Raw genomic sequence first — 25,846 nt, forward strand, 5'->3', positions numbered from 1 at the left:
TGGCGCGCACCTGTAGTCCCAGCTACTTGGAAGACTGAGGCAGGAGAATCGCTTGAACCAAGGAAGCAGAGGTTGCAGTGAACCGAGATCACGTCACTGTACTCCAGCCTGGCAACAGAGTGAGACTCTTAAAAAAAAAATAAAGGAGGAGATTTAGGACTCAGTACACCCTATGTTCTGCTTTGCAGTGAACTTGGGCCTCCTGTTCTCCAGAGCAGCATTCTCAGGGCCAAGCATAGAACTGGCCCTCAAAAGACACTTATCACAGATGCATCTGTCTGTGTGCGTCTCCTAGGATAAGCCTCAGTGGCTTGGTTCAAAGCCGGAGCATCTGCTGTGGTCCAGGCTCTGTGCAGGGTGCTGGGGATAAAAAGATGAGACTATGGCTGTGTTCTCAAGCAGCTAAGTCTGTGAGTTACTCTGGTATCAGTTCGCCAGGGCTCCTCGTGAAGAGCACAGTATAACAAAAGTCACAGGCAAGAGCTGTATTTCTGGGTTAAATTCTTCCCCTCACTCATTCATTTTCAATAATAGGAACAAAGGAGGCTACCCAAACAAGTAGTATTGACATGCTTCTTTCCAAGTTGCAGCTACAATGAGGCGGCCAGCAGTAAAGAAGATGAGCCAACAGGTACTGATTGAACCTGGGTAGGTGTAAAAATAGCCTAAGAAATTTAGAAATGAGCAGCTAACTGGATTCAGACTGGCAAAAAGGTAGAGGAAGGGTACCTGAGGTGGGAGGAGTTAAGAAAATAGAAACTCACGTGACTCCATCACCATCTCTCCATCCTTCTGCTACTTCCCCAGTTCAAACCACATCATTATGCTGCTGGATAATATGACAATCTCCAAACTGGTCTCCCTTCCTCTTGCCTTGTTCCCTCCAACCCATTCTCTACCCAGTGGTTAGAGGGAGTTTGCAAAATTGCAGATGAGAAACCATCCCACCCCACTGCTTAAAAGCCTGTAGTGGGTTCCTGCAGCCAAAATCCTGCCCCAGCTCACAGACTCCTCCCCATGATCTGGCCTCTGCTTGCTTTTGCTTCTCATTTCTGGCCACTCTCCTTTCAGCATTCTATAGGACTAATGGAAGTCCCCATACTCTTTCTAGTCTCCTGGCCTTTGCATATGCTATTCCCTGTGCCTGAAACACACCTTATCACCCCCACCACACCAGCTCCTTTAGTATTAGTATTACTTCTCTAATTTTGGCCTTAACATTAGACTAGAAATGCCCTGAGGCCAGGCGCTGTATCTTAGGATTCATGCTGTATTCCCATCACCTAGAACATTCCTTAGCACTAAATGAATGAACATATGCATGAACACATTCAGGAAACTGCTAAATCAAAAGGATTCAGGTAGGGAAGTAGTAGAATATAACATTGGAAAGATAAGTACAGCTTGGTTGTTCAGGCAGAGCTCAGACTGCAGGTTAGAGGCGTGAAGATTATCCTGTAGGCAAAGGGTTTTTAAGCAGTACAGGGACATGATAAAATGTATTCATGAAGATTAACTAGTTCATGAGGGGTTGAATGGGAGAGCAGAGGTAGGCAAAATCAGCTAGAAGGCTGTTAGAACAATTATAATAGAAATTAAACTGTGAAAGAAAAGGGGAGAGAAAAGCAAAATAAGTGTGAGAGGAGGAGAGACTCCATGAGGAGTCTTACAGACGTCACATTTAACATCTCTAAAACTCAAAACTCACCTTGTACCTGCCAAGGCTGCTTCTAGTCCTGGTACCAGGACCACCCACTAGCATTCATACAGGTGCCTAAGCCAGATGCCTGGGGGGAAATCAGCCCCTCCCGCCCCTTTCTCATCCCCACCCAAATCCAGTTAGCCATTCAATCATAACACTCACAGTTGGAAGCATCTCATGTGTCTCCTTCCTTCTCCAATCCATCTCTACTGCCTCTCTTTGGTCCTTCTCATTCACTGGTATCTTTATTACATCACTAATCAGTTTTAAATCTTCACTTTTTTCCCCATTGTTTTTAGGATAAAATTCAAATCCAGGCCCTTCACTGTCTCCCCCTGGCCCATCTCTAGTCGCACTCCTTTAATGCTGGGAAATGTGCTAGGTGATTGCCCCTAGGTATAAATCTGAGACAGTAGAGGAATGGTGGTTTCATTCAGGTAAACAGGAAAGTCAGGCGGGAAAGCTGATTTAGAAGGTAGAGAAAGCAATGAACTGACTTAAGTATGGTTATTTTTCAGGTGCGTGTGTCTGGATGAACTTACTTTGGATTTAAAAGGAAAAAAAGAAAGAATAGAGGAGGACATATAAGGCTCCTAAATAACCTATAATCAAGGAAGACAACCTCTGGATATGGTCTTGAAATTGTCTGAACTAAGGAGAACGCAAAAAGACGACAGTGAACAATAAATGGCTATTCCCAAGTAGAGAGAACACAAAATATGAGATTTATCTCACTGAGGTCTTTGCAGATTCTCTTTGCCAGACTCTCTGTGTCCCTCATCAGCTGAGCTATGCTGCATTTAAATTTGTCAATAATCCATGATTCCACTTTCCTGAAAACTAGAGACATCAAAAAAAAAAAAAGAAAAGAAAAAAGAGTGAGTATGTTTTCAGGAAGGACAGATTGTAGTTCAAAGTAGATATCTCTAAAACCTTTCTCTGCCTTTGATACTTCCTCTGAAAAACCTAAGGTTCCAGGCTCACTGGCAGGTGGTTCAGATGATGTAACAAATGATCAAAATGCAATGGCTCCCTGTTGCTTCTTGTACTAATTCTAACATCTGTCTTTCATGGTGTAGGTCTAACTAGCTTTTTTTTTTTTCTTTTGATTGAGACCGAGTCTCAGTCTGTTACCCAGGCTGGAGTGCAGTGGCGCAATCTCAGCTCACTGCAACCTCCGTCTCCTAGGTTCAAGTGATTCTTCTGCCTCAGCTTCCCAAGTAGCTGGGACAACAGGCGCACACCACCATGCCCAGCTAATTTTTGTATTTTTAGTAGAGACGGGGCTTCACCATATTGGCCAGGCTGGTCTCGAACTCCTAAGCTGGTGACCCACCCACCTTGGCCTTCCAAAGTGCTGGGATTACAAGCGTGATCCACCGTGCCTGGCCTAACCAGTTTCTTACTGTGGCTGTCCTGTTACCTATTCTCTGATGAGGCTGGCATCTCTCATGTCTCTACAAGTGTCACAATCTAACCCTGTCTCTGTGCTTTGATATTCTCCCTCCCCACACAGCCCCCAGCGGTATTCACACTGATCCTACCATTTATCAATGTATTATTTCGGCCTAATTATTAATTGCCTGCAATGTGCCATGCTTTGATTATAGACAGTTGAAAGAATACACTTCATGCTCCATACAGGGCTGTGATCTTAAGGGAGAGAAATATACATGGCTAACTAACCATAGCAGTTCTCTAACAGAAGTACATGTAAAGTGTGGCTGGGTGTGGTGGCTCACACCTGTAATCCTAACACTTTGGGAGGCCGAGGAGGGTGGATCACTTGAGGTCAGGAATTCAAGACCAGCCTGGCCAACATGGTGAAACCCTGTCTCTACTAAAAATACAAAAAATTAGCCAGGCATGATGGCACATGATTGTAATTCCAGCTACTCAGGAGACTGAGGCAGGAGAATCACTTGAACCCAAGAGGTGGAGATTTGCAGTGAGCCGAGATCGCACCACTGCACTCCAGCCTGGGCAACAGAGCGAGACTCCGTCTCAAAAAAAAAAAAAAACAAAAGTAGTAGTACACGCAAAGTGTCACAAAACACAGGGAAAGTAACACCTAATCCTTCCAGGGAAGTCAGAGTTGTAGAATAAATACAGGAAGAAGAAAGAAGAAAGCAAGAGTAGTCATGTATATTCCATCACAACTTGGCACAGAAAAAGAAAAAAAAAGAGCAGTGATGTACAAACGAAGCATAGACAAAAGGTGGGAGAGAGAAAGCACACGGCACGATTGAGCAGCCCAGAGGAATGCAACATGGTTGGGTTTATGAATGTTTGGAGGTGATGAAGCTCACAGGGCAGGAGGAATCGGATTATAAATAAATTCATAGGTGACACTGAAAAGTTGGGATCGGGTACATCAAAATCCTTACTTACAAGCAGCCTTCAAAAACGAACTTATCTATACCACTCCCTATTACATGTCTATTTGTTCTACCTCAGACATACAGTCACATACTACTCAGAGAGCAAGGGTGAAGTCATATATATTTTCTGTATCCCTCTCTTCCTTGCAGGGTTAGTATAATAATAACATCAATAAATAATTGTTAGTCTTATTAAAAAATCGTATCTGATCTTTGGAGGAGTGACATCATGAATTCACATCATTCCATTTCAACTAAAATGATCAAATACATATTCAAACAGTGATGACCACACAGGCACAGAGCATGGGAAAAGGCTGAGTGAGCCCAGCTCTTGGCTATCTGATGCCTAAATTCTCTCATCACCTCTTTTGCATTGCTAGTACATTTATAAGAGGTTTTTGGAACCAAAGAGGGAGAACGTTTGCTCTCTACAGGCCACTTCTGAGGTTCATCCATTGCTTGGGATGAGAGCTCAGTTAGAGAAGCTAAAAATGTGACTATTACTCAAGTTTGGGGTTAAATATTTTCTACTAAACAGAGAAAGGGTCAAAGTTCAGTGTTCGTCTAGATGGCTCTGAACTAGAAGTAGCAGAAGAGTAACAGAATCTCAAGGGCTTGTTACTGGATCCAACTTACACTTCTGGGGCTTATAAACAACTTGCTCCAGTTCCTCCAGATTGTGTTTGACTGTTGCTATCACTGACGCATCAAGAGAAGCACACAGCTTGCAGATATAATCCAAGGCTTCATCTGTGTTTTTGGCATCCCCGACACCAACCGAGGCAGTCAGCCCAATGACCTGTAAGGAGCATTCAAAATCATTAGATGTCTCAGAAATGGTACAATGTTTCCACAATCCCTCATATAATTCTTTCCTGCTGAGGTAGGCCTTTTGTTTTTTTGTTTTTACTAACACAGTGTATGGCACATGGAGGCACATAATGCGTATTTACTAAGTGAAAAAATGAATAAAGGAACCAAAATTCATAATGAGTTGTACAATATGGACTTGGGACCTGAGAAGGACATCTTCAGTGTGGCCATAAGCGTAAGAAAATAGGAGTTAGGAAGATCATAACTCTTCTGAAGTATTCATCTGACTTTGGAGATACCTGGGGCAGTGGGCCTGAAGATCCTCCAAGTTTCTGATCTAGATAATTAAACATGATCATATTGTATGGGTGCTGTTTAGTAGGGTTGTGGCATTCATCAAATATCACTAAAGTAAAGATGGACAGTGATGGAATTGTTCCCTTTTTAAGGTTGTTCACAAGAATCTGTGGCGTTAAAATGATGATGTCATTGTTCTCAACAATCTGTTCCACTGGGACATTCTCAGCTGTTGCTCCAGAAATGCCTGTAAACTCTATACCTGGGAAATGACAGAAATTCCATATTACTAACCACGACGTGAATAAGGAACCACAAAGATGAAATGCTAGATCAGAACATCAACTGATTAAATTCTCCCTGAGTCCAAAAGAAGTATAGCTGTAGGCAAGTCCTTAGCACAGAGCCTGACACATAGTAAGTGATCAATAAATCCAAGCTAGTTTGGATCAATAAATCCAATAAATCTCTCATATGTGTGTGTATATATATATATATATATATATGAGAGACAGAGAGAGAGAGAGTTTACTGACCATCAAGCCAGGCAAAGAAAGGCATGGAGTCAGATAGAATCCAATCAGGTGTTATTTTAAATTTTGTTATAAGTGATATCCCTATCAAAAAGAAAAAAATAGAAAAAAAAATAGGGAATTCAATTTGGTATTGCACAAAGTGATATACTGGATGAAACTAGGTACAACACAATTGTTGAGTGGAGGGGTATTGCAAACTCAAATTAGTTACATAATTTAGGTCATGGTGTAACTTGAAACTAAGGGGCCTGAATTGAAAATGTAACTGCCCTGGGCTTGGAACCCGCTGAAGTCACATTAAAAAGTGCTTGAGAGGAATCACCCAGGATGATTATGTTTTAGTCTTCAGTGCCAACCACTACCTCTGGCCACCAGTACCTGCAGCCTGTGAGATGGTAACAATAGCATGACTGTAATGACTGACCCAGAACCTCAGCTCACCTGAAATGAGGGTGCTGTAACTGGGTTGGCAACCTCAGTTTTCTTGGGACGAGAAAGCAGTTCCCTTACTGAAAAGGTGTCTTTTTAACCCCTGGAAGGTATAAATTAAATACATAAATAATGAAGTCAATTAATAGTAATACATTTGTGTTGAACTTAGGAATGATCTGTATATACTTGGTATTTGTAGGTTTTGTGATGTGTAAGAGAATTTGGCATATCTGAGATTACACTGTAAATGTGTAATTAAGTAACTGATTTTTGACTTGTGACTTTGCATTAAAAGAGAATCTGATGAGTTTAGTAAATAGTGCTGGAATGTTTATGAGAATCTGAGATTCACATATTTACGACTTTAATTTATTAAATTTACAAGAATAATTTTAAGTGCTTAGAAAGGTTTTGCTTGTTAGTCAGGCACCAAAGTGCCCCAAACAAAAACAGATGCATCACATTTATATATAAATGTACTTCAAAAGGCTTAAGGGGATTTAATAAAATGAGTTGTAAATGAGACTGTTTCAGGGAATTTGGATTTACAGTTAGGATAATAAAATTCGAAATTAATCTTACAGGCTTAGGGGAAAATAGGTTTTTATAGTTTGTTACTTTTTTCTGCACCCAAAAAGTAATAATTCTGAAGTCATCAAGAACTCCAACTGACACTTGCTATATCTAAAAATGAATTCAGAATTGTTCCCTACCCTAGGAGCTGAATGTTGGATCCTGAATAGTGAACAGCAGTACCACACGCACAGGGGTTCAGATGAGTCCCGGGGCACCCTTGCTCCTCCCTGTCCTCCTCTCCACATCTAAATAGCTCCCTGGCACTTACCCATCCTTCATGCCTTTGGGATCTGCCCTCCTGTCTCCCCTGCCCCAGGTTTCTCATCTGCCTCGCAGGAATCTCCCTGCCTCTGGTCTTCTCTCCTCTCACCTTTCTCTTCTTCCATTAGAAGAATTGCAAAGACACTGCTGAGTGGAGAAGGAAGCCCAGCCTACGTGACTCTGGCTGTCTTTGTGTATCTGCTGGCCCTGACAGCCCCAGAAGTCTGTAGATGGTCCTCCCAGGTCTGAGTTGCAGCTTTTTGCCTACAATGTCACTGTCTTCCTCACCAGCCCAGCCTGCTGTTGTTGTTGTTCTTTGAACCTTTTTAAAAATTTTATTGATGCATAATAGATGTACATAGTCTTGGGGTATGTGCGATAATTTAACACATTTATATAACTTGTAAAGATCAAATCAGTGTACTTGGGATATCCATCACTTAAATATTTGTCTTTCCTTTATGTTGGAAACATTCAAATTATTCTCTTCTAGCTATTTTGAAGTGTACAACAGATTGTAAACTATACACACCTTAATGGTCTAACACTAAGCCTTATTTCTTCTATCAAACTACATTTGTACACATTAATCAACCTCTCTTCATTTCCTCCTCCCCACTACTCTTCTCAACCTCTGGCAACCATCAATTTATTCTCTATCTTAATGAGATTCACTTTTTTAGCTCCCACATATGGGTGGGAATAGGCGACATTTGTCTTTCTGTACTTGGCTTATTTCACTTAACATAATGACCTCCCATTCCATTCATGTTACTGCAAATGACAGGATTGCATTCTTTCTTATGACTGAATATTTCATTCTGTATATAGACCATGTTTTTTAATCCACTTATCCATTCATGGGCCCTTACGTTGATTTCATATTTTGGCTATTGTGAATGGTGCTGCAATAAACATGGAAGTGCAGGTATCTTTTCAATATATTGATTTCCTTTCTTTTGGATCTATAGCTTAGATGTTTTCTAAGGTCCTTCCTTAGGTTTTTCTAAGTATATAAGTATATATTTTACATTCTGAACAGTGGGAATGAAAAAAAAAGCCATTTTATCTGAGGTGAGATGATATCTCATTGTGGTTTCCATTTCATTTCTCTGATGACTAGTGACGTTGAGCATTTTTTCATACATCTGTTGGCCATTTGTATGTCTCTTTTGAGAAACATCTATTTAGATCTTTTATCCATTTTTAAATCAGATTATTTGGGTTTGTGCTAATGAGTTGTGTGAGCTTCTTACACAATCTGGTTATTAATCCTTTATCAGATGAGTAGTTTCCAAATATTTTCTCTCATTCTGTGGGTTGTTTCTTCACTTTGCTGATTGTTTCCTTTGCTGTGCAGAAGCTTCTTAGCTTGAGGAAATCTCATTTGCCTAGTTTTGCTTTGGTTAGCTGTGCTGTTGAGGTCTTACAGGAAAAATTTAATGTCATGCAGCATTTTTCCAATATTTTCCTCTAGTAGTTTTATAGTTTTATGTGTTTTTAAGTATTTAATCCGATTTTTATTTGATTTTTGTGTATGTGAGAGATAGGAGTCTAGTTTTTTGTTTTTGTTTTGTTTTGTTTTTGTTTTTTTCTTGAGATGGGGTCTTGTTCTCTCACCCAAGCTGAAGTGCAGTGGCATGACCATGGCTCACTGCACCCTCAAACTTCTGGGCTCAATTGATCCTCCCACCTCAGCCTCCTAAACACCTGGCCAATTTTTTTTTTTTTTTTTTTTTTGTAGAGTTGAAGTTTTGCCATGTTGCCCAGGCTGGTCTCAAACTCCCGGGCTCAAGATATCTGCCTGCATTGGTCTCCCAAAGTGCTGGGATAACAGGTATGAGCCACGGCACCCAGACAAGTTTCATTCTTATGCATACAGTTATCCAGTTTTCCCAGCCTCATATATTGAAAAGGTATTTATTGCATGTTCTTGACTGACAATGCATGGATTTGTATCTGGGTGCTCTGATCTGTTCCATGTATGTATCTGTACCTATCTGTATAGCCAGTACCATGCTAATTTGGTTACTATAGCTTTGCAGTAAGTTTTTTGTTGGTTTTTGAGACAGAGTTTTGCTCTGTTGCCCAGGCTGGAGTACAGTGGCACTATCTCGGCTCACTGCAACCTCTGCCTCCAGGGTTCAAGCAATTCTTCTGCCTCAGTCTCCCAAGTAACTGGGATTACAGGCACGCACCACCATGCCCAGCTAATTTTCATATTTTTAGTAGAGACAGGGTTTTGCCATGTTGGCCAGACTGGTCTTGAACTCCTGACCTCAGGTGATCTGCCCACCTTGGCTTCCCAAAGTGCGGGCATTAAAGGCGTGAGCCACCCCACCCAGCCTGCAGTAAGTTTTGAAGTCAGGTAGTGTGAAGCCTCCAGCTTTGTTCTTTTTGCTCAGAATTGTTTAGGCTATTCAGGGTCTTTTGAATTTCCATATAGATTTTAGGAATTTTTTTCCTATTTCTGTGAAGAATGTCATTAGTATTTTGATAAGCATTGCATTGAATCTGTAAATTGCTTTGGGTAGTATTGTCATTTCAATACAGATTCTTCCAATACATGAGCATGGAATATTTTTTCCATTTTTTTGGTGTCCTCTTCAATTTCTTTCATCAGTGTTTTATAGTTTTCCTTGTATAGATGTTTCAGTTCTTTGGCTAAATTGATTTCTGTGTATTTTATATTCTTTATAGCTATTGTAAACAGGTTTCTCAATTTTTCTCAGATTATTCACTGTTGGCATGTATAAATGCTACTGAATTTTGTATGCTGATTTTGTATCCTGCAACATTACTGAATTCATTTATCAGTTCTAACAGTGTTTTTGGTGGAGTCCTTAGGTTTTTCTAAATATAAGATCCTGTTGTCTCAGAGCAAGGCTAATTTGACTTCTTCCTTTCCAATTGGGAGGCCACTTATTTCTTTCTCTTGCCTAATTGCTCTGGCCAGGACTTCCAGTATTACGTTGAATAAAAATGGTAAAAAATAGGCATCTTTGTCTTGTTCCAGATCTCGGAGGAAAGGCCTTCAATTTTTCCCTGTTCAGAACAATGTTAGCTATGGATTTGTTATATATAACCTTTATTATTTTGAGGTATGTTCCTTCCATTCCCAGTTTGATGAAGGTCTTTATCATAAATGGATGTTGAATTTTATCAAATGCCTTTCTGGCATCTATTGAAATAATCATGTTTTTCATTCTTAGTTCTTGATTCTGTGAATGTCATGTATTATGTTTATTGATTTGTGTATGTTGAACCATCCTTGCATCCCGGGGATAAATCCCACTTGATCATGATTAATGATCTCTTTAATGTGTTGTAGAATTTCGTTTGCTAGTATTTTATTGAGAATTTTTGCATTTTGGTTCATCAGAAATATTGGCCCATAGTTTTCTTTTCTTGCTGTATCCTTGTCTGGTTTTGATATCAGGGTAATGCTGGCCTCATAGATAGAATGAGTTTGGAAGTATTCCTCCTCTATTTTTTTTTGAAGAGTTTCAGTAGAATTGGTATTTATTCTTCAGCTTTGTTTTTAAGAGACAGTCTTACTCTGCCAACCAGGCGGGAGTGCAGTGGTGTAATCTTACCTCACTGAAGCCTTGAACTCCTGGGCTCAAGTGATCCTCCCATCTCAACCTCCTAAGTACCTAGAACTACAGGCATGCACCACTGCACCCAGCTAATTTAGAAAATTTATTGTAGAGAGTCTGAATGATCTTTCCATTACTGAGAGTGGGGTATTGCAGTCTATCTCTTCCTTTAGATTGCTTTTCACATTTGGGATCTCCGGTGCTGAGTGCCTATATATTTAAAATTGTTACATCTGCTTGAGAAATTGACCCCTTTATCATTATACAGTGACTTTCTTTGTCCCTTTTTACAATCTTTGACTGACTTGTAGTCTATTTATCTAACTATAGCTATAGGTACTTCTACTTTTGTTTTTCTTTTTTTGGTTCCAGTTGTATGGACTCTTTTTTTACTCCTTCATTTTCAGTCTATCTTTACAGGTGGGTTTCCTGTAGGCAGCATATAGTTGGATCTCATTTCTTTATCCATTCAGCCACTCTCTGCCTTTTAATTGGAGAATTGAGTTCCTTTATGTTTAGTATTATTATTGACAACTAAGGACTTACTACTGTCATTTTGTTGCTTGTTTTCTGATTGTTTTGTAACTCCTCTCTTCCTTTCTTCATTTCTTACTGCCTTACTTTGTGGTTCAGTGATCTTCTCTGGCAGTATGTTTTAATTTGTTTTTGTTGGTTTTTTTGGAGACAGAGTCTTGCTCTGTCTCCTAGGCTGGAGTGCAGTGGTGCAATCTCAGCTCACTGCAACCCCTGCCTCCCAGGTCCAAGTGATTCTCCTGCCTCAGCCTCCCAAGTAGCTGGGATTACAGGCACCTGCCACCATGTCTGGCTAATTTTTGTATTTTTAGTAGAGACAGGGTTTTGCCATGTTGGCCAGGCTGGTCTTGAACTCCTGAGCTCAGGTGATCCACCCACCTCGGCCTCCCAAAGTGTTGGGATCACAAGTGTGAGCCATCACGCTCAGCCTAATTTTTTATTTTTAGTGAACTCACTATAGGGTTTTGCATTGTGGTTTACAAAAAAAAAAAAAAAAACTTATAGATGTAACATTATTTTAAAGAGATGATATCTTATTTTAGATCACATAGAATAGAAACAAAGAAAAAATGAAAATAAAAGTTTACACTGTAACTCCGTCGCCTCCACATTTTGAATGTTAGTTGTTTCAATTTACTTATTTTTATATTACCTGTCTCTTAACGGGTTGTTGTAGCTATTACTGTTTTTGACAGATTTATATTTTGGGTTTCATACTAGAGTTATAAGTGCATTTCATACCACAATTACAATATTAGAGTATTCTGCATTTGTGCATGTACTTAATTTTATCAGTGTGTTTTATACCTTCAAATATTTTAAATTTTGTTTTGTTTTTCCATATTAGTGGTTTTTTCTTTCAGATTGAATAACTCCTTTTTTTTATTATTATACTTTAAGTTTTAGGGTACATGTGCACAATGTGCAGGTTTCTTACATATGTATACATGTGCTGTGTTGGTGTGCTGCACCCATTAACTCCTCATTTAGCATTAGGTATTATCTCCTCATGCTATCCCTCCCCCCTCCCCCCACCCCACAACAGTCCCCAGTGTGTGATGTTCCCCTTCCTGTGTTCATGAGTTCTCATTGTTCAATTCCCACCTATGAGTGAGAACGTGCGGTGTTTGGTTTTTTGTCCTTGCAATAGTTTACTGAGAATGATGATTTCCAGTTTCATCCATGTCCCTACAAAGGACATGAACTCATCATTTTTTATGGCTGCATAGTATTCCATGGTGTATATGTACCACATTTTCTTAATCCAGTCTATCATTGTTGGACATTTCGGTTGGTTCCAAGTCTTTGCTATTGTCAATAGTGCCGCAATAAACATATGTGTGCATGTGTCTTTATAGCAGCATGATTTATAGTCCTTGGGGTATATACCCAGTAATGGGATGGCTGGGTCAAATGGTATTTCTAGTTCTAGATCTCTGAGGAATCACCACACTGTCTTCCACAATGGTTGAACTAGTTTACAGTCCCACTAACAGTGTAAAACTGTTCCTATTTCTCCACATCCTCTCCAGCACCTATTGTTTCCTGACTTTTTAATGATGGCCATTCTCACTGGTGTGAGATGGCATCTCATTGTGGTTTTGATTTGCATTTCTCTGATGGCCAGTGATGATGAGCATTTTTGCATGTGTTTTTTGGCTGCATAAATGTCCTTTTGAGAAGTGTCTGTTCATGTCCTTTGCCCACTTTTTGATGAGGTTGCTTTTTCCTTGTAAATTTGTTTGAGTTCATTGTAGATTCTGGATATTAGCCCTTTGTCAGATGAGTAGGTTGCAAAAATTTTCTTCCATTTTGTAGGTTGCCTGTTCACTCTGATGGTAGTTTCTTTTGCTATGCAGAAGCTCTTGAGTTTCATTAGATCCCATTTGTCAATTTTGGCTTTTGTTGCCATTGCTTTTGGTGTTTTAGACATGAAGTCCTTGCCCATGCCTATGTCCTGAATGGTATTGCCTAGGTTTTCTTCTAGGGTTTCTATGGTTTTAGGTCTAACATGTAAGTCTTTAATCCATCTTGAATTAATTTTTGTATAAGGTGTAAGGAAAGGATTCAGTTTCAGCTTTCTACATATGGCTAGCCAGTTTTCCCAGCACCATTTATTAAATAGGGAATCCTTTCCCCATTGCTTGTTTTTGTCAGGTTTGTCAAAGATCAGATAGTTGTAGATATGCAGCATTATTTCTGAGGGCTCTGTTCTGTTCCATTGATCTATATCTCTGTTTTGGTACCAGTACCATGCTGTTTTGGTTACTGCAGCCTTGTAGTATAGTTTGAAGTCAGGTAGCGTGATGCCTTCAGCTTTGTTCTTTTGGCTTAGGATTGACTTGGCGATGCGGGCTCTTTTTTGGTTCCATATGAACTTTAGTTTTTTTCCAATTCTGTGAAGAAAGTCATTGGTAGCTTGATGGGGATGGCATTGAATCTATAAATTACCTTGGGCAGTATGGCCATTTTCACGATATTGATTCTTCCAACCCATGAGCATGGAATGTTCTTCCATTTGTTTGTATCCTCTTTTATTTCATTGAGCAGTGGTTTGTAGTTCTCCTTGAAGAGGTCCTTCACGTCCCTTGTAAGTTGGATTCCTAGGTATTTTATTCTCTTTGAAGCAATTGTGAATGGGTGTTCACTCATGATTTGGCTCTCTGTCTGTTATTGGTGTATAAGAATGTTTGTGATTTTTGTGCATTGATTTTGTATCCTGAGACTTTGCTGAAGTTGCTTATCAGCTTAAGGAGATTTTGGGCTGAGACGATGGGGTTTTCTAGATATACAATCATGTCATCTGCAAACAGGGACAATTTGACTTCCTCTTTTCCTAATTGAATACCCTTTATTTCCTTCTCCTGCCTAACTGCCCTGGCCAGAACTTCCAACACTATATTGAATAGGAGTGGTGAGAGAAGGCATCCCTGTCTTGTGCCAGTTTTCAAAGGGAATGCTTCCAGTTTTTGACCATTCAGTATGATATTGGCTGTGGGTCTGTCATAGCTCTTATTATTTTGAGATACGTCCCATCAATACCTAATTTATTGAGAGTTTTTAGCAGGAAGCATTGTTGAATTTTGTCAAAAGTCTTTTCTGCATCTATTGAGATAATCATGTGGTTTTTGTCTTTGGTTCTGTTTATATGTTCTATTACATTTATTGATTTGCATATGTTGAACCAACCCTGCATCCCAGGGATGAAGCCCACTTGATCATGGTGGATAAGCTTTTTGATGTGCTGCTGGATTCGGTTTGCCAGTATTTTATTGAGGATTTTTGCATCAATGTTCATCAAGGATATTGGTCTAAAATTCTAAAATGAAGTTTTAAGTCTTGATTCTGGAAGATAGTTCTAGAACTAGCACTAGTCCAATTTCAGAGGTTTTTATTGCACCCATTAAGAAGCCATTCTATTTTCACTGAAGTCAAAAATACTTTAAAAGTTAACTTAAAACTTTGGTAGTTTGCTTGAATGTTGCTCTCACATGTACCGGGAAGGTCCTCAAGGTGTTAATATCCCAAAAGAGTATTCACGCGTTATCAATAAGAATCCCTACTGTGCTGGATCATTAGTTCTCAACATTATATGTATTACCATCCATCCACCTCTAAAGTCTCCTCTGCATAGCATAGAGTTTAATTTTTTTCCAATGAAAGAAACTTCAAAATTAAAGAGATGTCATTACTCTTAAGCAATCGTGATATCCAGACACCACCATCTTAAGTGGTAAGTTAAGATTCCACTTACCACTACAGACTAACATGAAGAGATCTTTCCCAGAGACTAAAGAGCTGGGGCAATTTATTGGCAAACTTTTGAGAACCATATACTTCAAGACTGTACTCATTAAATAATTTCTCCCCCGATCTACAGAATGCAACCTTCCCAACATACTCTTACTGAGCTCTTTGCACATTTCATTGTTACATCAAATTCCTTTGTCTGATAATAGCTCAGTCTTCCTGAGCTCAAACTGGTATGTCTACCTTCTTTGTTTTTAAACTAAAATCTTTTTATAATCATTTTTTAAATTCAAAAAAATGGCAATGAATGAAGAAGACCTGAAAGGTCTTCTCTCAAGCTTCTAACAGCTCATTTCAAATATTTGGTGAGTACCTACTCTGAGCTAGAAACAGTGCTGGAACATGAGGACACAGCCTTTGTTCTTCTTAAAGTAATTAATCAGAAGAGATATTCCCATAAGTAAAAAGATTCCAGTATGTGTCATGTGTAGTGATCGACCTATGTATCAAGAAATAATGAGTTATCCCGAGGGAAACATGTTAAAATGTCATCAGTGGTGATTCTGAGTGATTACTTCCTAAGCTCGTTTATCTTTTCCAGATTTTCTATGATATGGTATAATATGCATTTACTGCTTTTACAGCCTGAATAAAAATCTAAATAACCAAAATAAAATAATAGAAATAGTACTAGTAACATTTATTGACTATTATATACCCTGTGTGCTACATGCTTCACATGCATTATCTCACTTAATAAAATCACTCTATTAAAAAAAGACTGTTACCCATATTTCAGAGAGGAGGGAGTCAAAATATGAAAAAAATTGCTGGAAATGTCTTTTTCAGCTGGAATTTTTACTTATTTCCTCAGAAATAAGCAGGGGTTGGGACAAAAACAATCAGTTGTGTAAACAGAAAGAGTCGGAAATAGATGCCATTTGTTGGATGTACAACCATACGCACACAACTTAATCTCAGCGAGCCTCAGTTTCTCCTTAGTAGGCCCTAACTCATTTAGGTTCCCAAGAATAACTCACTTAGGGTTCTCAAGAATAAATGATATTATGTATAAGAAAAATAAAGAACCCTTTCTGGCAAATAACTGACGACAGAATGTTATCACCATCGTCATCAGTATAATCCGAAAAACCTGGACGAATTATTTAATATCTGAGTTCAGTTTCTCTACCTGTAAACTGGGGATAAAAATACGTACACCATGCAGTAACTATGAGAATTACATGAGATAATACACAGTACAGTGCCTGGCATGTGGTAAAAGAGTCAAAACAGCTATTATAATTATCCACAGGACAAACAAAATGGAGCTGGCTAAATAAGGTACAGTACATGCATATGATGAAATACTTTGCTGTTGAATATGTAAGGACATGATAAAAATATTGACAATGTATAGCTGTTTAAAAATTATGTAGAGTAAAATTCTTTAAAAATATATAAATATATGTTACAAAATATATGAAAAGTAACAAGAATACATTCCAAGATCTACAATTCGTGGATTTTTTTTTAACTAACTCAGTTAAAAAAAAAAATTAAACAATTCTCACTATTATCACCACCACTGTATGAAGCAAGATGTTAAAAGCAACAATTTTTAAAATCCCATATATGTGTATTCAGACAAGCAGGAACATCATGCCCAGATACCCCATTCCATTACATTATCACCAGGATTCTTTAACATAGAAATATTCTTCTCTGACATTAAAAAAAGGGATTACTTTAAAACTTCTCAAATTTTAGTGAGAGAAAAGGAGGCTATTTTGTTTCTAAGACATACATTTTTAATTCCCACAATTCCAGGCTTTCACATTTTGTATTGTTTAATACAGAAAAATTATTCTGACTAAAAACAGGAAGAAAACAACATTTGCACAAGGGCAAATTCACCCCAAAAGACTGAGAATTCTAATTCTTAAAAGGAATAAAAATTAATGTCAGGCGCGATGGCTCATGCCTGTAATTCCAGCATTTTCAGAGGCTGAGGTGGGCAGATCATGAGGTCAGGAGTTCGAGACCAGCCTGCCCGTCTCTACTAAAAATACAAAAAATTAGTAAGGCATGGTGGTGTGCGCCTGTAGTAGTCCCAGCCACTCAGGAGGCTAAGGCAAGAGAATTGCTTGAACCCAGCAGGCGGAGGTTGCAGTGAGTAGAGATCATGCCAATGCACTCCACCTGGGCAACGGAGCCAGCCTCCATCTCAAAAAAAGAAACCCTAATTTTTAAAATGAATATTTCACAATATAGGTGACACTAAAGTCACAATTCTGAGACTGTGACCAGAGCAGAGTGTCATTAAATTAACAAGAAGAAATAAAAAATTATAGTTTCTTAATTTCTAAAAAATTAATAGGCTAACATGAAAGGTGATATTCAGCAAAAGGTAGAAATAACTATCAGAGATACTGAAAAAATATGAATCCTGGCTTGGAAAAAACATATTAGATATTATATTGTAAAACAGTTAAGAAATGCTATTTCATTAATTTCAGGGTTTTACCTGTTTCTCTTCCTACCTTCATCGCAAATTATGTATCACTCAAATTAATAACATTTAAGGAGGGAGGGATAGCATTAGGAGATACACCTAATGCTAAATGATGAGTTAATGGGTGCAGCACACCAACATGGCACATGGATACATATGTAACAAACCAGCACATTGTGCACATGTACCCTAAAACTTAAAGTACAATAAAAAAAATTAATAACATTTAACCACCGACTACACATGGACATGCAACATTCATTCAACCTTGAAGGTGGGAAAGAAAAGAGAATTCTCAAAAGCACAGAAATCACCCTTTTAAGCTGCAAATTTTACAGAAGCTCTAATACTAAGCAGATTCTCCCCAGCAAAATGCATCTTTTCTTAATGCACAAAGGTCCAAGATACCCGAACAGTGAAATACAATCAAGATACCTGAATACATGGAGAGCAAATTATTTTAGTACTGTTCTCTTAGTGTCCACAAAGTAAGCCTCAGTAGCCCACAGATTTTATTTTCAGTATTCTAATACTGTCTCCCTCTACGGTATAAAAAAGGAAATTGAAAGATTTTTATCATTTATTTCCCTTAAGACATAATTAAGAAAACTTCTTTCAATTTGTTTTCCCCCAAATAGTTTTTAGAGTTAGTAATCTAACAAGATTATGTTTGTGTGTGTGTGTTTGTGTATATATATATTACATATATATTATTAATATATATTATATATGTGTGTATATATATATATATATTATACACATATATATGTATAAAATATGGAGATTCCAGGGACAGGACAAGAAAAATAATCATCCTTTAGAACAAATCCTTAGAATCTAAGTTCTTCAATTCAAAACTCAGGAAAAAACTAAGCAAAGGCGTACTAGTTTGGTTGGGAGTCAAGTGTATGTATGTGTCCTGGGCCAGGTTGAGTAAGCTTAGGGAAAGATTTAGAGTCCATTAACTTCAGATTTTTTTCCACCTGCAAAACTAAGACTAAAAATACTCTGCCAGTGTCACAGGACTAAAACTAGAACCCAATTTTGATTGATTCACTGAACTAAGCACCCACTGTGCAATACACATGGCAAGGGCTGCCAAGTTTAGCAAACAAAAATGCAACACAGAACACACTTATATAATAAAAAAAAATAGGCCAGGTGCAGTGGCTCACGCCCATAATCCCAACATATGGGAGGCCGAGGCGGGTGAATCACTTGAGGTCAGGAGTTCGAATCCAGCCTGGCCAACATAGTGAAACCCCCGCCTTTACTAAAAATACAAAAATTAGCCACATGTGGTGGCACATGCCTGTAATCCCAGCTACTCAGGAGGCTGAGAAAGGAGAATCGCTTGAACCAGAGAGGCAGAGGTTGCAGTGAACCAAGACTGGGCCACTGCACTCCAGCCTGGGTGACAGAGTGAGACTCTGTCTCAAAAAAAAAAAAATAACTAAATAAATAATTCATTGTTTATCAGAAATACAAACTTCATTGAGCATGCTGTACTTTATCTGGGAACCCTAACTGGGGCACATACAAACATACAAAATAAGACATGCTTCTGGCCGGGTGCAGTGGCTCACGCCTGTAATCCCAGCACTTTGGGATGTCAAGGCAGGTAGATCACGAGGTCAGGAGATCGAGACCATCCTGGCTAACATGGTGAAACCCTATCTCTACTAAAAATGCAAAAAATTAGCCGGGTGTGGTGGCAGGTGCCTGTGGTCCCAGCTATTCGGGAGGCTGAGGCAGGAGAATGGCATGAACCAAGGAGGCAGAGCTTGCAGTGAGCCGTGATCGTGCCACTGCCCTCCAGCCTGGGTGACAGAGTGAGACTCTGTCTCAAAAGAAAAAAAAAAAAAAGACATGCTTCTTAACCTCAGAGACTTACATAGGAATGAGGGATATGAAATGTATACATAAACGAACTACTATACAAGGAAGAAAAGTAGTTGCTTAGCATTTAAAGAGGAAAGGGGAAGAAAGGCAAACTGAGAACACACTAAGTAGGATTGAAAAATGGTTAAAATCAACAAATGCAAGATACAAAACCGAAAAAAGAATGAGAGATGACAGTGCTTAATTACATCCTCAACTCTAGCCACACAGATCTGTGTATTTACCACACATGCTATTCTTTCACTAGTATATGAGATGGCTCGGTAATACAAGCTCTTAAGTCATTTATCATTTATTCACACTCAATTTAAATTACTTCAAATGGACATGCATTACCAATCTCTTGACAGACATACACCAAAAAAATCAAATCTATAATTTTCGGAAATATCTCCCTTTCAAATCTACCTAGAGTTTTGTGCTTGATTACTCAAAATTATTTTATTGAACAAATTCTACACAATGTGGACAGGACCAGAGACAGACCAAAATCCTGATAAGGGTCGGGCATGGTAGCTCACGCCTGTCACCTCAGCACTTTCGGAGGCCGAGGTGGGTGGATCACCTGAGATCAGGAGTTCGAGACCAGCCTGATCAACATGGTGAAACCCCCGTTTCTACTAAAAATACAGAAATTAGCCAGGCACGGTGGCATGTGCCTATAACCCCAGCTACACAGGAAGCTGAAGCAGGAGAATTGCTTAAACCCAGGAGGTGGAGGTTGCAATGATCTGAGATCATGCCGCTGCACTCCGGCCTGGGCAACAAGAGCAAAACTCTGTCTCAAAAAAAAAAAAAAAAAAAAAAAACACTTGATAAGATTTCATCCCTTTGCTCACTTTCTATTGTCCCAAGCAGCTATTTCATAAATCTGCCTCATAATTAACCAGCTCTGTTGTTCACAATCTTTAAATGAATAAATAGGCAGATCCTTTTTAGCTAGATGCAAAAAACTACTTCACTTTGCACTTCCTGCTCCAACCCTCCGAACCTGTCTCCTTTCTGCTGGCCCAGTTACCATTCCTCATGACACAGGCCAACCCTGATCCTATTCCACAACAGGAAACTTCACATGTCCTTAGAACTTCAAGTTAATAAATAGTAACACAGTTTGCTGCAGGACTTTGTATAAAAAGGAGTAGTGGCTGGGCGCCGTGGCCCACACCTGCAATCCCAGCACTTTGGGAGGCCAAGGCAGGCAAATCACTTAAGGTCAGAAGCTTGAGACCAGCCTGGCCAACAATGGTGAAATCCCATCTCTGTTGAAAATATAAAAATCAGCCGGGCATGGTGGCAGGCACCTGTAGTCCCAGCTACTCAGAAGGCCGAGGCAGGAGAATCACTTGAACCCAGGAGGTGGAGGCTGCAGTGAGCTGGGATTGTACCACTGCACTCCAGCCTGGGCAACAGAGAGATTCTGTCTCAAAAATCAATCAATCAATCAATCAATCAATCAATCAGTAGTAATGGAAAAAGCCTACCTATATCATTTATTCACATTAACTCATTTACCATTATACCTTCATGTAATTTTACAGCTGAAAGGACTCCAGAGCTCATTTGGTCCACGGACTTCCTTTCAAAGGTACTGAGAATTTAGTCACAGTCATTTTGTGCCTAGACTAAGTTCACAGGGCAAGCCAAGATCCAGAGTCATATATCTTGATTTTCAGTTCAGTACTTTTCTTACTAAATTATTATCTACATTTTTTTAAAAATTGAGGCAGAGTCTCACTCTGTCACCCACACTGGGAGGCCGAGACGGGCGGATGACGTGAGGTCAGGAGTTCAGGTCCAGCCTGGCCAACATAGTGAAACCATGTCTCTACTAAAAATACAAAAATTAGCCACACGAGCTGGGCGCGGTGGCTCACGCTTGTAATCCCAGCACTTTGGGAGGCCAAGGCGGGCGGATCACGAGGTCAGGAGATTGAGACCACGGTGAAACCCCGTCTCTACTAAAAATACAAAAAATTAGCCGGGTGTGGTGGCGGGCGCCTGTAGTCCCAGCTACTCGGAGAGGCTGAGGCAGGAGAATGGCGTGAACCCGGGAGGCAGAGCTTGCAGTGAGCCGAGATTGCGCCACTGCACTCCAGCCTGGGCGACAAAGCGAGACTCCGTCTCAAAAAAAAAAAAAAAAAAAAAAAATTAGCCACGCGTGGTGGTGCGTGCCTGTAATACCAGCTACTCAGGAGGCTGAGACAGGAGAATCGCTTGAACCAGACAGGCAGATGTTGCAGTGAGCTGAGACTGGGCCACTGCACTCCAGCCTGGGCAACAGACAGAGTCTCTGTCTCAAAAATTAATTAATTAATTAAACATAAAAAAGGAGAAGCCATGGAAAAAGCCTACCTATATCATTTATTCGCCTGAACTCATTTATCATTATACCTTCATATAATTTTACAGCTGAAAGGACTCCAGAGCTCATTTGGTCCACAGAATTCCTTTCAAAGGTACTAAAAATTTAGTCATAGTCATTTTGTGCCTAGACTAAATCCTCAGGGCTGGCAAAGATCCAGTCAGATTTCTTGATTTTCAGTTCAGTACTTTTCTTACTAAATTACACTATTATCTACATTTTTTTTTTAATTGAGGCAGAGTCTCACTCTGTCATCCAGGCTGGAGTGCAGTGGCGTGATCTCGGCTCACTGCAACCTCCATCTCCCAGGCTCAAGTGATTCTTCTGCTGAAGCCTCCAGAGTAGCTGGGATTACAGGTGCGTGCCAACACGACCAGCTAATTTTCATATTTTTACTAGAGATAGGGTTTTGCCATGTTGGCCAGGCTGGTGTATAACTCCTGGCCTCAGGTGATCTACCCAACTCAGCCTCCAAAAGTGGTGGTATTACAGGCATGAGCCACCACGCCTGGCTATTATCTACATATTTTGAGTGATAGTTAAATATTCTCTGAATATTAATTCTATTGTATAGCTTTATTTCTTTGTGAAAATATAAAGGAATCTAAAACTTAGTTACTGAAACTGTAATTTTTCATTATTCCTTCATAATGAAGTAACATAATATTTAGCGTAATTAAAAAACAAAACAAAAAAGCAGATTCATCTTTATGGTAGTTTGTCCCCCCCCCCCTTTTTTTTTTTTTAGATGGAGTCTCACTCTGTCATCCAGACTGCAGTGCAGTGGCATGATTTTGGGTCACTGCAACCTCCACCTCCTGGGCTCCAGGGGTTCTCCCGCCTCAGCCTCCTGAGTAGCTGGGATTACAGGCACCTACCACCACATCTGGCTCATTTTTGTATTTTTAGTAGAGACAGGGTTTCACTATGTTGGCCAGGCTGGTCTTGAACTCCTGACCTGAACTGATCCGCCTGCCTCAGCCTCCCAAAGTGCTGGGATTACAGGCATAAGAATCTGCACCCAGCCTAAAAAGCTTTTTAAAGAAATAGAATATATTAGCGGGCTTGGTGGGGTGACATACACCTGTAGTCCCAGCTACCTGGGAGGCTGAGGTAGGAAGACTGCTTGAGCCCAGGAGTTTGAGGCTGCAGTGAGCTTTGATGGCACCACTGCACTCCAGCCTGTGTAACAGAGCAAGACCCTGTCTTTTAAAAAAATAATAAAATTAAAAGTTACTTTTATTCAATTCCACCATAATTTTTAATAACTAAGAAGACTTGAAGGCCTTCATGCCACCATAATTTTTAATAACTAAAAAGACTTGAAGGCCTTCATGCCCAAAACAATAAACATTATACTGAATTAAAGATAAACACTTCCAATTTTCCTTAACTTTTGTCTTAGCCTATCATAAAAAGCCCTACAAGTGATTCAAACTGTTGGACCTAAATAAATGTAATAAGGTTTTAGTAAGGAACAGATAATCATTTTGACCATACTAAAACATACCAAATCGATTTTAACCACACAATAAATTCATTAAAATAGCCCAATAAAGTTCATGACTAGAAACTTCCATATTTATGAAAAAATGGTTTTATTTCAGTTCCTAGAGGAACCAGTACTTAAATGAAATTGCTTAATAATTAACTGACAGAGAGCTCATCCTGAGTCCTGTCTCAAATATATTTGGTACTTGAAATTTAACCTAAGTAAATAAAAACACGAAGAATGAAAACTCTGAACTTACCACCTCAGATTCTGCGCCTATTGAAACACAAAAAGGAAGCATTTTCAGTTAACAGCACATTTAAAGGCAAAGGTATTTATATGATTTTTATTGCACAAACATACTGATTAAGCAAGCCAATTCTCCATACCTTTCAACTAAAGAAAAGTGGATTCATTTTGCCTCCTGAATTCATTTTAGACTCCTTAGTAATTTCTTTTTTTGAGACAGAGTCTCGTTCTGTCGCCCGGGCTGGAGTGCAGTGGCATGATCTTGGCTCACTGCAACCTCCGCCTCCCGGGTTCAAGCGATTCTCCTGCCTCAGCCTCCCAAGTACCTGGGGCTACAGGCACACACCACCATGCCCGGGTAATTTTTGTATTTTCTTAGCAGAGATGGGGTTTCACCATGTTGCCCAGGATGGTCTCAATCCCCTGACCTCATGATCTGCCCGCTTCAGCCTCCCAAAATGCTGGGATTACAGGCGTGAGCCACCGCGCCCAGCCTAGACTCCTTAGTAATTTCTTACTGATATGCCATACTAGCAAATCCACCCAAATCTCCTTTTCAACCTAAGAAGCTAGGCAAAAGACAGTATATTTTTGGAAGTCTACATTTAAGGAAACATGTACTATTTAAAATAAATTATAAAGGTAAAAACAAATTTGTTTAAACCAAAAAATTTCAAACGTTTACTTCTTTTTAAATTGAAATACCATGGGAGATCTACATACCATTCTGAGCTTCTTGACATCTTTTAATCCAGTCACTGAAATTAGCACCTGGACCTAGAAAGAAAAACCTATCACATCACTCATCTGCATAACCTATTAATCAGCAAATACTTATTAAATACCTACTGCATCCCAGGCACTGTTCTAGGCACTGGGGAGTCAGCAGTGAATAAAACCTGTCTTAACAGAACTTATAGCAAACTCTGTTATAGCTATAAACATAACAATAGTTTAACATTTCGTTGTTCATCCTGAAACATTTTGATTTTTTTAAATTAATTTTAACTACAGTCAACCTCACTAATTTCACAGATATAAATAATGTACATTTCCCTCAATCCCTCTGCCCTTAGAGAAGCTTCTTCACCCACACAACAAAGTCAGATCTAAATCAGACTCCCAAAATGCCATTAGTTAGGGTGGGGAGGAGGCTTGGTAACTGGGAGCTGAGTTGAGGTCCATAAGCCTTTCCCAGCCCCAGCTCGCTCTTCAATGCGGCTACCTATTCAGTCCACTATTCTCTCAGTGGCTTTATCTGTTCCCATCCCTTTCCTACCAACACCAAGAAGCATCTTTAAATTCTGTGAAGTTTTCTCATATATCCAAGTTACATGGGGGTCAAGAGGCTACAGGTGATAAATTATATACTTACAGATAATAGTGTATATGTATGCATAAACAAATTATTCATTTCTGGAGACACAGAACACTGATTACATTTATACACAGTGCATAGTGAAATACATTAAAAACACTGAAAGTACTCTAAATAAAAGCCTACTAATTCAAGTTAACTCCAGCCAAGAGTAATCTGGAAATTTTAAATTAAAAATCTCTTAAAACAAAATTTTCTAATTTACTAATTTATAAAAGAAATACAACTACATGGGCCTTAATAAAAATTTTAAATATACTCTCTCACACACACTATATTCTAGGGAAGAGGGTTTGAATAACTTATTATTTTAAACGATCCGTAACTAAAACCAAGCAATCTATCACGCAAAAAGGGGAAAAGGTAGTATTCTGAGTTATAAATTTTTTACCCTGTCTGATAAAAATAGAAGCCTAAAAGTTTAACTTAAATTTTTCCTGGATTTAAATTTAAAGGCAAATTTGTTTTTTAGTGAAATATCCTCAATAGCAATTTTACCAAAGAGGCCTTCTTCTGAAGGCCACCTCTGAAGTAATTAGAGAATAAATGTCAACGGCATGATATTAAGATATTATTCGGCCGGACGCGGTGGCTCACGTCTGTAATCCCAGCACTTTGGGAGGCTGAGGCGGGTGGATCACGAAGTCAGGAGTTTGAGACCAGCCTGGCCAACATGGTGAAACCCCCATCTCTACTAAAGATAAAAAAATTAACTGGGCGTGGTGGCACGCACCTGTAATCCCAGCTTCTCTGGAGGCTGAGGCAGGAGAATCACTTGAACCCAGGAGGCAGAGGTTGCAGTGAGCCGAGAATGCACCATTGCACTCCAGGCTGGGAGACAGGGCGAGACTTTGTCTCAAAAGAAAAAGAAAGAAAGGAAAAAAGGAAGGAAAGGAAAAAAAGAAAATGAAAGAAAGTAAAGGAAGAAAGAAAACTCAAGAGAAGAATTTAGGGGTCAAGTGCAGTGGCTCACGTCTGTAATGCCAGCGCTTTGGGAGGCCAAGGCAGTAGGACCACTTAAGGCCAGGAGTTCCGAGACCAGTCTGGGCAATGTAGCGAGACCT

General features: G+C 39.4%; 1 protein-coding gene and 1 long non-coding RNA gene across 2 annotated transcripts in view; both read right to left on the bottom strand.

The window, feature by feature from the left end:
- The window catches only part of DDX58 (DExD/H-box helicase 58), a gene marked incomplete at its 5' end in the record, with an annotated part of 30,623 nt that extends 25,086 nt beyond the window's left edge, over nt 1–5,537 (bottom strand). Inside the window, 3 exon segments of the mRNA XM_030817433.1 lie at nt 2,426–2,542; nt 4,723–4,885; nt 5,199–5,537. Of these exon segments, the coding sequence (XP_030673293.1) occupies nt 2,426–2,542; nt 4,723–4,885; nt 5,199–5,537 (619 nt within the window).
- A 386-nt stretch (nt 5,538–5,923) lies between these two features.
- LOC115836359 lies at nt 5,924–24,181 on the bottom strand. Its single transcript, XR_004031381.1, has 3 exons — nt 24,128–24,181; nt 23,415–23,431; nt 5,924–6,264 (listed from the first exon to the last, which is right to left on the bottom strand). It is a non-coding gene; the product is annotated as an uncharacterized LOC115836359 (long non-coding RNA).
- Between the last annotated feature and the right edge of the window lie 1,665 nt (nt 24,182–25,846).

Source organism: Nomascus leucogenys, chromosome 8, assembly GCF_006542625.1.
Source record: "Nomascus leucogenys isolate Asia chromosome 8, Asia_NLE_v1, whole genome shotgun sequence".
NCBI classification, from domain to species: domain Eukaryota; kingdom Metazoa; phylum Chordata; class Mammalia; order Primates; family Hylobatidae; genus Nomascus; species Nomascus leucogenys.